This window comes from Triticum urartu, chromosome 2, assembly GCF_003073215.2.
Source record: "Triticum urartu cultivar G1812 chromosome 2, Tu2.1, whole genome shotgun sequence".
NCBI lineage: Eukaryota > Viridiplantae > Streptophyta > Magnoliopsida > Poales > Poaceae > Triticum > Triticum urartu.
Window position 1 is genome coordinate 664,616,403 of NC_053023.1, and position 12,016 is coordinate 664,628,418.

At 44.7% G+C, this 12,016-nt stretch overlaps 1 protein-coding gene across 2 annotated transcripts; it reads left to right on the forward strand.

Annotated features, from left to right (window-relative positions):
• Positions 1–8,268: 8,268 nt before the first annotated feature.
• Positions 8,269–11,717, forward strand: LOC125539567. Of its 2 annotated transcripts, XM_048703056.1 has the most exons (4): positions 8,269–8,552; positions 8,637–8,750; positions 10,797–10,919; positions 11,298–11,717. In XM_048703056.1, the coding sequence occupies exons 1-4, from the start codon at positions 8,394–8,396 to the stop codon at positions 11,301–11,303; spliced, it is 402 nt and encodes a 133-aa protein (XP_048559013.1). In that variant the 5' UTR covers positions 8,269–8,393; the 3' UTR covers positions 11,304–11,717. The 2 variants fall into 2 exon arrangements, with proteins under 2 accessions (XP_048559013.1, XP_048559012.1); XM_048703055.1 differs by lacking the exon at positions 11,298–11,717 and having other exon boundaries at positions 10,797–11,291.
• The last annotated feature ends 299 nt before the right edge of the window (positions 11,718–12,016 follow it).

A 12,016-nucleotide genomic window follows, 5' to 3' on the forward strand; every position in this document is an offset into this window, starting at 1 on the left:
CATTGGGTATGACTCCTAGGTCGGTGATGAACTCCTTCACCCAAATTGCTTCATGCGTTGCCTCCGAGGCTGCCATGTACTCCGCTTCACATGTAGATCCCGCCACGACGCTCTGCTTGCAACTGCACCAGCTTACTGCCCCACCATTCAAAATATACACGTATCCGCTTTGTGACTTAGAGTCATCCAGATCTGTGTCGAAGCTAGCGTCGACGTAACCCTTTACGACGAGCTCTTTGTCACCTCCATAAACGAGAAACATTTTCTTAGTCCTTTTCAGGTACTTCAGGATATTCTTGACCGCTGTCCAGTGTTCCTTGCCGGGATTACTTTGGTACCTTCCTACCAAACTTACGGCAAGGTTTACATCAGGTCTGGTACACAGCATGGCATACATAATAGAACTTATGGCTGAGGCATAGGGGATGACACTCATCTCTTCTATATCTTCTGCCATGGTCGAACATTGAGCCGAGCTCAATTTCACACCTTGCAACATAGGCAAGAACCCCTTCTTAGACTGATCCATATTGAACTTCTTCAATATCTTATCAAGGTATGTGCTTTGCGAAAGACCTATGAGGCGTCTTGATCTGTCTCTATAGATCTTGATGCCTAATATATAAGCAGCTTCTCCAAGGTCCTTCATTGAAAAACTCTTATTCAAGTAGGCCTTGATGCTGTCCAAAAGCTCTATATCATTTCCCATCAAAAGTATGTCATCTACATATAATATGAGAAATGCTACAGAGCTCCCACTCACTTTCTTGTAAACGCAGGCTTCTCCATAAGTCTGTGTAAACCCGAACGCTTTGATCATCTCATCAAAGCGAATGTTCCAACACCGAGATGCTTGCACCAGCCCATAAATCGAGCGTTGGAGCTTGCACACCTTGTCAGCATACTTAGGATCGACAAAACCTTCCGGCTGCATCATATACAATTCTTCCTTAAGGAAACCATTAAGGAATGTCGTTTTGACGTCCATTTGCCATATTTCATAATCATAGAATGCGGCAATCGCTAACATGATTCGGACGGACTTCAGCTTCGCTACCGGTGAGAAAGTCTCATCGTAGTCAACCCCTTGAACTTGTCGATAACCCTTAGCGACAAGCGGAGCTTTATAGATGATCACATTACCATCCGCGTCTGTCTTGTTCTTAAAGATCCAGTTATTTTCTATGGCTCGCCGCTCTACGGGCAAGTCAGTCAAAGTCCATACTTCGTTTTCATACATGGATCCTATCTCGGATTTCATGGCTTCTAGCCATTTGTCGGAATCCGGGCCCGCCATCGCTTCTTCATAGTTCGAAGGTTCACCGTTGTCTAACAACATAATTTCCAAGACAGGGTTGCCGTACCACTCTGGTGCGGAACGTGTCCTTGTGGACCTTTGAATTTCAGTAGGAGCTTGATCAGAAGTATCTTGATCATCATCATTAACTTCCTCTCTAGTCGGTGCAGGCACCTCAGGAACATTTTCTTGAGCTGCGCCATTTTCCGGTTCAAGAGGTAATACTTCATCAAGTTCTACTTTCCTCCCACTTACTTCTTTCGAGAGAAACTCCTTCTCTAGAAAGGATCCATTCTTGGCAACAAAAATCTTGCCTTCGGATCTGAGGTAGAAGGTATACCCAATAGTTTCTTTAGGGTATCCTATGAAGACGCATTTTTCCGATTTGGGTTCGAGCTTTTGAGGTTGAAGTTTCTTGACATAAGCATCGCATCCCTAAAATTTTAGAAACGACAGCTTAGGTTTCTTCCCAAACCATAATTCAAACGGTGTCGTCTCAACGGATTTCAACGGAGCCCTATTTAAAGTGAATGCGGCAGTCTCTAAAGCATAGCCCCAAAAAGATAGCGGTAAATCGGCAAGAGACATCATAGATCGCACCATATCTAATAGAGTGCGATTACGACGTTCGGACACACCATTACGCTGAGGTGTTCCAGGCGGCGTGAGCTGTGAAACTATTCCACATTTTCTTAAGTGTGTGCCAAACTCGTGACTCAAGTATTCTCCTCCACGATCTGATCGTAGGAACTTGATTTTTCTGTCACGTTGATTCTCAACCTCACTCTGAAATTCCTTGAACTTTTCAAAGGTCTTAGACTTGTGTTTCATTAAGTAGACATACCCATATCTACTCAAGTCATCAGTGAGGGTGAGAACATAACGATAGCCACCGCGAGCCTCAACACTCATTGGACCGCACACATCAGTATGTATGATTTCCAATAAGTTGGTTGCTCGCTCCATTGTTCCTGAGAACGGAGTCTTGGTCATTTTACCCATGAGGCATGGTTCGCATGTGTCAAATGATTCGTAATCAAGAGACTCTAAAAGTCCATCAGCATGGAGCTTCTTCATGCGTTTGACACCTATGTGACCAAGGCGGCAGTGCCACAAGTATGTGGGACTATCATTATCAATCTTACATCTTTTGGTACTCACACTATGAACATGTGTAGCATTACGCTCAAGATTCATTAAGAATAAACCATTCACCATCGGAGCATGACCATAAAACATATCTCTCATATAAATAGAACAACCATTATTCTCGGATTTAAATGAGTAGCCATCTCGAATTAAACGGGATCCTGATACAATGTTCATGCTCAAACTTGGCACTAAATAACAATTATTGAGGTTCAAAACTAATCCCGTAGGTAAATGTAGAGGTAGCATGCCGACGGCGATCACATCGACCTTGGAACCATTCCCGACGCGCATCGTCACCTCGTCCTTCGCCAGTCTCCGCTTATTCCGCAGCTCCTGCTTTGAGTTACAAATGTGAGCAACTGCACCGGTATCAAATACCCAGGAGCTACTACGAATACTGGTAAGGTACACATCAATTACATGTATATCACATATACCTTTCGTTTTGCCGGCCTTCTTGTCCGCTAAGTATTTGGGGCAGTTCCGCTTCCAGTGACCACTTTCCTTGCAATAAAAGCACTGAGTCTCGGGCTTGGGTCCATTCTTTGGCTTCTTCCCGGCAGCTTGTTTGCCGGGCGCGGCAACTCCCTTGCCGTCTTTCTTGAAGGTTTTCTTACCCTTGCCTTTCTTGAACTTAGTGGTTTTATTCACCATCAACACTTGATGTTCCTTTTTGACTTCTACATCTGCTGATTTCAGCATTGCAAATACTTCAGGAATGGTCTTTTCCATCCCCTGCATATTGAAGTTCATCACAAAGCTCTTGTAGCTCGGTGGAAGCGACTGGAGGATTCTGTCAATGACCGCGTCATCCGAGAGATTAACTCCCAGCTGAGTCAAGCGGTTATGTAACCCAAACATTGTGAGTATGTGCTCACTGACAGAATTATTTTCCTCCATCTTACAGCTGAAGAATTTGTCGGAGACTTCATATCTCTCGACCCGGGCATGAGCTTGGAAAACCATTTTCAGCTCTTCGAACATCTCATATGCTCCGTGTCTCTCAAAACGCTTTTGAAGCCCCGACTCTAAGCTGTAAAGCATGCCGCACTGAACGAGGGAGTAGTCATCGGTACGTGCCTGCCAAGCGTTCATAACGTCTTGTTATGCAGGGAGAACAGGTGCGTCACCTAGCGGTGCTTGTAGGACATAATCTTTCTTGGCAGCTATGAGGATGATCCTCAGGTTCCGGACCCAGTCCGTGTAGTTGCTGCCATCGTCTTTCAGCTTGGTTTTCTCTAGGAACGCGTTGAAGTTGAGGACTACGTTGGCCATTTGATCTACAAGACATATTTTAAAGATTTTAGACTAAGTTCATGGTAATTAAGTTCATCTAATCAAATTATTCAATGAACTCCCACTTAGATAGACATCCCTCCAGTCATCTAAGTATAACATGATCCGAGTTAACTAGGCCATGTCCGATCATCACATGAGACGGACTAGTCAACGTCGGTGAACATCTTCATGTTGATCGTATCTTCTGTACGACTCATGCTCGACCTTTCGGTCTTCTGTGTTCCGAGGCCATGTCTGTACATGCTAGGCTCGTCAAGTCAACCTAAGTGTTTTGCATGTGTAAATCTGTCTTACACCCGTTGTATGTGAACGTTAGAATCTATCACACCCGATCATCACGTGGTGCTTCGAAACAACGAACTGTCGCAAAGGTGCACAGTTAGGGGGAACACTTTCTTGAAATTATTATGAGGGATCGTCTTATTTACTACCGTCGTTCTAAGCAAACAAGATGCAAAAACATGATAAACATCACATGCAATCAAATAATAATAGTGACATGATATGGCCAATATCACATAGCTCCTTTGATCTCCATCTTGGGGCTCCATGATCATCTTGTCACCGGCATGACACCATGATCTCCATCATCATGATCTCCATCGTCATGTCTCCATGAAGTTGCTCGCCAACTATTACTTCTACTACTATGGCTAACGCGTTTAGCAATAAAGTGAAGTAATTTACATGGCGTTTCTCAATGACACGCAGGTCATACAAAAAATATAGACAACTCCTATGGCTCCTGCCGGTTGTCATACTCATCGACATGCAAGTCGTGATTCCTATTACAATAGCATGAACATCTCATACATCACATATAGATCATTCATCATTCATCACAACTTTGGCCATATCATATCACAAAGCACTTGCTGCAAAAACAAGTTAGACGTCCTCTAATTGTTGTTGCAAGTTTTACGTGGCTGAAGTAGGGTTCTAGCAAGAACGTTTTCTCACCTACGTGAAAGCCACAACGTGATTTGTCAACTTCTATTTACCCTTCATAAGGACCCTTTTCATCGAATCCGCTCCAACTAAAGTAGGAGAGACAGACACCCGACAGCCACCTTATGCAACTTGTGCATGTTAGTCGGTGGAACCGGTCTCACGTAAGCGTACGTGTAAGGTTGGTCCGGGCCGCTTCATCCCACAATACCGTTGAAGCAAGATAAGACTAGTAGCGGCAAGAAAGTTGACAACATCAATGCCCACAACAAATTGTGTTCTACTCGTGCAAGAGAACTACGCATAGACCTAGCTCATGATGCCACTGTTGGGGAACGTTGCAGAAAACAAAAAATTTCCTACGGTTTCACCAAGATCCATCTAGGAGTTCATCTAGCAACGAGTGATTGGATTGCATCTACATACCTTTGTAGATCACGAGCGGAAGCGTTCAAAGAACGGGGATGAGGAAGGCGTACTCGACGTGATCCAAATCACCGGAGATCCTAGCGCCGAACGGACGACACCTCCGCGTTCAACACACGTACGGTCAACGTAACGTATCCTTCTTCTTGATCCAGCAAGGGGGAAGGAGAGGTTGAGGGAGATGGCTCCAGCAGCAGCACGACGGCGTGGTGTTGATGGAGCTGCAGTACTCCGGCAGGGCTTCGCCAAGCACTATGGAGGAGGAGGAGTGTTGGAGAGGGAGAGGGAGGCACCAAAGATCAAGGTAAGAAGTCCTCCATCTCCCCACTATATATAGGAGGGCCAAGGGGGGGCGCCGGCCCTAGGAGATCTAATCTCCTAGGGGGTGCGGCCAAGGGGAGGAATCCCTCCTCCCCAAGGCACCTAGGAGGTGCCTTCCCCTTGGGACTCTTCCCTCCTTGAACTTGTCCCGATGGCCAATAGCACTTCCTATATATAATTCTTTACCTCCGGACCATTCGGAACTCCTCGTGACGTCCGGGATCTCATCCGGGACTCCGAACAACATTCGGGTTACTGCATATACATATCCCTACAACCCTAGCGTCACCGAACCTTAAGTGTGTAGACCCTACGGGTTCGGGAGACATGTAGACATGACCGAGACAGCTCCGGTCAATAACCAACAGCGGGATCTGGATACCCATGTTGGCTCCCACATGCTCCTCGATGATCTCATCGGATGAACCACGATGTCGAGGATTCAAGCAACCCCGTATACAATTCCCTTTGTCAATCGGTATGTTACTTGCCCGAGATTCGATCGTCGGTATCCCAATACCTCGTTCAATCTCGTTACCGGCAAGTCACTTTACTCGTACCGTAATGCATGATCCCGTGACCAGACACTTGGTCACTTTGAGCTCATTATGATGATGCATTACCGAGTGGGCCCAGTGATACCTCTCCGTCATACGGAGTGACAAATCCCAGTCTTGATCCATGTCAACCCAACAGACACTTTCGGAGATACCCGTAGTACCTTTATAGTCACCCAGTTACGTTGTGACGTTTGGCATACCCAAAGCACTCCTACGGTATCCGGGAGTTACACGATCTCATGGTCTAAGGAAAAGGATACTTGACATTGGAAAACTCTAGCAAACGAACTATACGACCTTGTGCTATGTTTAGGATTGGGTCTTGTCCATCACATCATTCTACTAATGATGTGATCTCGTTATCAATGACATCCAATGTCCATAGTCAGGAAACCATGACTATCTGTTGATCAACGAGCTAGTCAACTAGAGGCTTACTAGGGACATGTTGGTGTCTATTATTCACACATGTATTACGATTTCCGGATAACACAATTATAGCATGAATAAAGACAATTATCATGAACAAGGAAATATAATAATAATGCTTTTATTATTGCCTCTAGGGCATATTTCCAACAAATCTATGGAGTAATCTAGCAACGAGGGGAAGGAGAGTGCATCTACATACCCTTGTAGATCGCTAAGCGGAAGCGTTGCAAGAACGCGGATGAAGGAGTCGTACTCGTAGCGATTCAGATCGTGGTTGATTCCGATCTAAGTGCCGAACCACGGCGCCTCCGCGTTCAACACACGTGCTGCCCGGTGACGTCTCCTACGCCTTGATCCAGCAAGGGGAGAAGGAGAGGTTGGGGAAGACTCCATCCAGTAGCAGCACGACGGCGTGGTGGTGAAGGAGGAGCGTGGCAATCCTGCAGGGCTTCACCAAGCACCGCGGGAGAGGAGGAGGACTTGGGAGAGGGGGAGGGCAGCCAGAACTTGGGTGCGGCTGCCCTCCCACCCCCACATATATATAGGGGCAAGGGAGAGGGGGCCGGCCCCCTCAGATCCAATCTGAGGAGGGGGCGGCGGCCAGGGGGGTTGCCTTGCCCCCCAAGGCAAGGGGGGCGCCCCCTTTTAGGGTTCCCCCAAACCCTAGGGGCATGGGCCCTAGGGGGGAGGCGCCCAGCCCACTAAGGGGTTGGTCCCTCTCCACACACAGCCCATAGGGCCCTCCGGGGCAGGTGGACCCTCCCGGTGGACCCCCGGAACCCCTCCAGTGGTCCCGGTACAATACCGGTGACCCCCGAATTATTCCGGTGACCGTATGATGACTTCCCATATATAAATCTTTACCTCCGGACCATTACGGAACTCCTCGTAACGTCCGGGATCTCATCCGGGACTTCGAACAACATTCAGTAACCACGTATATCTATTCCCTATAACCCTAGCGTCATCGAACCTTAAGTGTGTAGACCCTACGGGCTCGGGAGTCATGCAAACATGGCCGAGACAACTCTCCGGTCAATAACCAACAGCGGGATCTGGATACCCATGTTGGCTCCCACATGCTCCACGATGATCTCATCGGATGAACCACGCTGTCAAGGATTCAATCAATCCCGTATACAATTCCCTTTGTCTATCGGTACGATACTTGCCCGAGATTCGATCGTCGGTATCCCAATACCTTGTTCAATCTCGTTACCGGCAACTCTCTTTACTCGTTCCGTAACACATCATCCCGTGATCAACTCCTTGATCAGATTGTGCACATTATGATGATGTCCTACCGAGTGGGCCCAGAGATACCTCTCCGTTATATGGAGTGACAAATTCCAGTCTCGATTCGTGCCAACCCAACAGACACTTTCGGAGATACATGTAGTGAACCTTTATAGCCACCCAGTTACGTTGTGACGTTTGGCACACCCAAAGCACTCCTACGGTATCCGGGAGTTGCACAATCTCATGGTCTAAGGAAATGATACTTGACATTAGAAAAGTTTTAGCATACGAACTACACGATCTTTGTGCTAGGCTTAGGATTGAGTCTCGTCCATCATATCATTCTCCTAATGATGTGATCCCGTTATCAACGACATCCAATGTCCATGGTCAGGAAACGTAACCATCTATTGATCAACGAGCTAGTCAACTAAAGGCTTACTAGGGACATGGTGTTGTCTATGTATCCACACATGTATCTGAGTTTCCTATCAATACAATTTCTAGCATGGATAATAAACGATTATCATGAACAAGGAAATATAATAATAACCAATTTATTATTGCCTCCAGGGCATATTTCCAACAGTTCTCTCTCCCCCCTTCCTCCCTACTCTGATCCAGATCCAACCTCGGTGCCATGTTGCGCCTTCTTCCCCATCGCCGCCGGCCACCATCCCCACACTTTCTCTCCCTTTGCCCATGGATCCATCTCTTCCATGGACGCCTCCCACACCGTCTCCTCCTTCCCCCATCTCATCACTAGGGAAGACAAGGCAAGCGGGAGGAAGATCGGCCGTGTAGGTCAGATCCATCCGCCACGACCTCGACGGAGATGGCCCAGTGGATGGAGCGGACCTGCAAATCGTCAAGCCAAGGTAGCAGGGCAGTAGGGCTCCATCCTTGATTTCCTTGACCATCTTGGATTACCTTCCCTGATTTCCTTGATTCCTCACGCACAGGGCAGCAGGGCTCCATTCTTGTTCTCTTCTCCATGGGGGTCATGCACAGGGCTCCACCTACAAGTGAAGAGAAGACCACTGCTCCTGCGGGTCTGCTTCTTCCTACTCTTCAAGGTCCCTCTCTCCCTCTCATGCTCTGCCTGAATTAATGGCGTTAGGTGTCACAACCAAACTGAAACTTTTTTATCTTCAGAGAGGAGAAAACTGAATCTTTAATTAGGTTAGCTTGCACCTGCTGCTGCTTTTTATCTTCATTTATTTATCAGAAATAGTAATTTACATTGAAGTTTTTTTAATTATTCATAGACACTTATTTATGCATTGTTCTTCCTGTATATAATAGATGTTGTATTTTTAGTTGTTCAGGTTCTCAATGTATGTTTATCCACTGTATAATGTAGGAGTGCAATACTTAGAGCTGAATTTTACTTAAATGAGATGCAATGGCATTTTTTATTTTACAAATAACAATACTCTAATTTACCTTAATTAGCTCAGCTATGTTTATGGCAAACCTTCTTAAGGAAGCAAGAAATGCCAATTCTTGTTTATGTGTTTCGACATTCTTTCATTGTTCTGTAACTACTTTGTGTCATGAATTCAGTCATGCACTGTTATAGGATAGATAGCCTGGACCACAAAAGGTGTGGCGTTGACTTAGTGGCAGCTGAGCTGCTGATAAAGGGCATGGGTGAACAAATGAAGGTGACTGGGATTTTAAAATGAAGTTAAATTGTGATCAGCACAAAGCTTTTGTCTTATTTTTTATGTCAACTAATGCTATTTGTGATTTCACAAATTGCAGTCAGCTTGGGTTATCATAGTATAGCTTCTTTATGATTTTTTAGCTTGACACATTTGATGCCACAAAATTCATGAGTAGTCAAAATTGAATGGGATACTGAGTATTTGAAGTTCCCTATTGCCGGACCAGCTAATCCTGTCGCCAGGCAACTCTTCTCACCCCTCTTCTCCTCTTGTTATAATCAAATTTATATTATAAGCGGCAGAATATTGTGCTGGTGGCTACTAAGTTAGTAAGCATGCTTGCTGCATTATGCTACTAACTTTCTAATCATATCGTGGATGGACCAATGTTTGTGTCCGCGCAATCTGTATGTATTGTTGTGGCGTATCAACTGCTTATTAGCCCCGCAGGTAGCTGCTGCTTTGCTTATGGCAATTCGTAATGTCCGTACTAATGTGGCTGATGAATTAAGCTCCACTAACTAACTAGGTTGTATTTAAGTTATATATTGGGTCCCTTTTACTTTCCACCATGGATAGTAGTAATCTGCACCCTGTTTTCACATTTCAGTATCCTGAATTTGAATAGCTCAGTTCTGATGGCACTAGCATTGGGCCATCTTCAGTCTTGCAACCAATTAACATGATCTCATACTGCATAAATGTGTATTCCTTTTATTTAGAATTAAATTTGTTCAACGACTGAGGGTTCTGTTGGGAGTTCTCTGTGTCCTACAATATTAAATGGTCATTCATAACTACCCCTGTCTTCTTGCTATTGGCCAAGTGGTTTTCCATTTTGAGCTTCAGTGCTCTGCTTGTGTTGCAAGTACAACACTGCACCTGCTGTTTCTTTTTATTTATGAATAGTATATGTAACTTGCAAGTACAACCTCAAAATAAAGTAGTTTTTGTTTTTTATAAAATTGTCATTCAGAATAATACGGAAAATTAATTCATTATATATGCAAGGAGTTGATTCTTGGTGAAATTGCTTTGCCTGTATGTATGTAGAGTCTTGTAGCTAACTGATGGGGAAAAATGTGCCATGTAAATCTAATTGATGAAAAAATATGTTTGGTCATCAGAAGCTTGTTTGTAGCTGTATGTAGATGTTTAGATGTGTAGTAAGTGAACATCTGAACAAGATTAACAAGTGAGGGTCGGTGTTCAGTAGATAATAAGATTGGTCTAATATTTCAGTTTGTCCGTTTCAATACAATATTACATAGGCGATGTCTTGTTAATAGAAATCACTCAGTTTTTCGGTTTCAGTTTTTACTTCTACTTCACAGAGTGGAAGATTGTAAGAAAACATTGGGTGATCTTTAACAATTATTCTTAGAGTAAACCAGAGCAATATTCAATGATATATTGTGAGTCACTGAAAATGTATACTGTGTTTTTCTTCAGGATATGGATGACTATCTGAACGTAAGCAGGTTTCTTCCCAAACTTAACAACGAGATACTAGGTGAAAGAAATGATCCCTACAAGGAAAGGTTGAGCAGCCTAGAGAATTTAGTACTGATCATGGTAAGGTTGACAAAGCCTGAAATCTCATTTTGATCCACGTTCCAAGATTACATGGTAGCATATATACTTGAAGTTGGCATGGAATATCAAAATTCAAAATAGACTTTGCCTATTCCCTGTTTTGAAAAAACAATGGGAATTGATTTTCTGAAGTCCTTGGTTGTCTATTTCCCTATCCATGCAACAATAAATGTTGAACAGAATGTTGAACAAGATAGCATGAACACGTATAGCTAGGGTATGCATTTAGTAGGTGTGTTTCCGTTTCAAAGATTCATAAAAGACTAAAAGAGATTGATAAATGAAGAAAATACCCTACCGGATCTACACAAGGACAAGAACTAACAAGCAGTTTTCACTTTCCCGACATGGGCGCAGGGGTGATCGTCACGGACTACCGCACCCGGTGGGCATCGTGCTCTTCAACAACTCAGAGACGGACTTCACCATGAAGCCCGGCGACTGCGTCACATAGATGATTGTCCAGGTGATTGTGACGCCAGAGGTCGACGAGTTGGAGGACCTTGACGCCACCGTCAGGAGGTTGCCGAGGCGGAGGACCTCGATGCCACCGTCTGGAGGTTGCCAAGGTGAAGGACCTCGACTCCTTGGTAGATACATTTAGAAAAGTGGTCTGGTTAGGTTGGTGGTGGGACGCTAGGGAAGGTACCCACCTTTCGTGATGGTTGTGTGCATCTGATATATAAATGGGATCTCATGATTTCTTTGAGTTCAGATTTTCAATGTTGTATACATAAACGCTGCAAGTGCTAAGATGGTTCTGTGACCTTTGCACTAGATGTGTCTTGATTTCCATCCATAAATATTGCATCTAACTTTTTTTTAATTTTCAATTACTTAGCAGTAGCGTGGGGAAAGAAGGGCATTCTACTAGTACTTAGGAATAGTAGTAGCGTGGGTTACGCGCGCTACTACTAACTTTTTAGCTGTAGCGTGGGGTAAAACACACGCTACTGCTAAAAAATAGATGTAGCGTCATAGCAGTAGCGTGGGAACCTACGCTACTGGTAGTCCAAAAACCATGCTACTGGTAAGGTTTTTTCTAGTGGTAAATCAGTAAGAGACATCATAGGTCG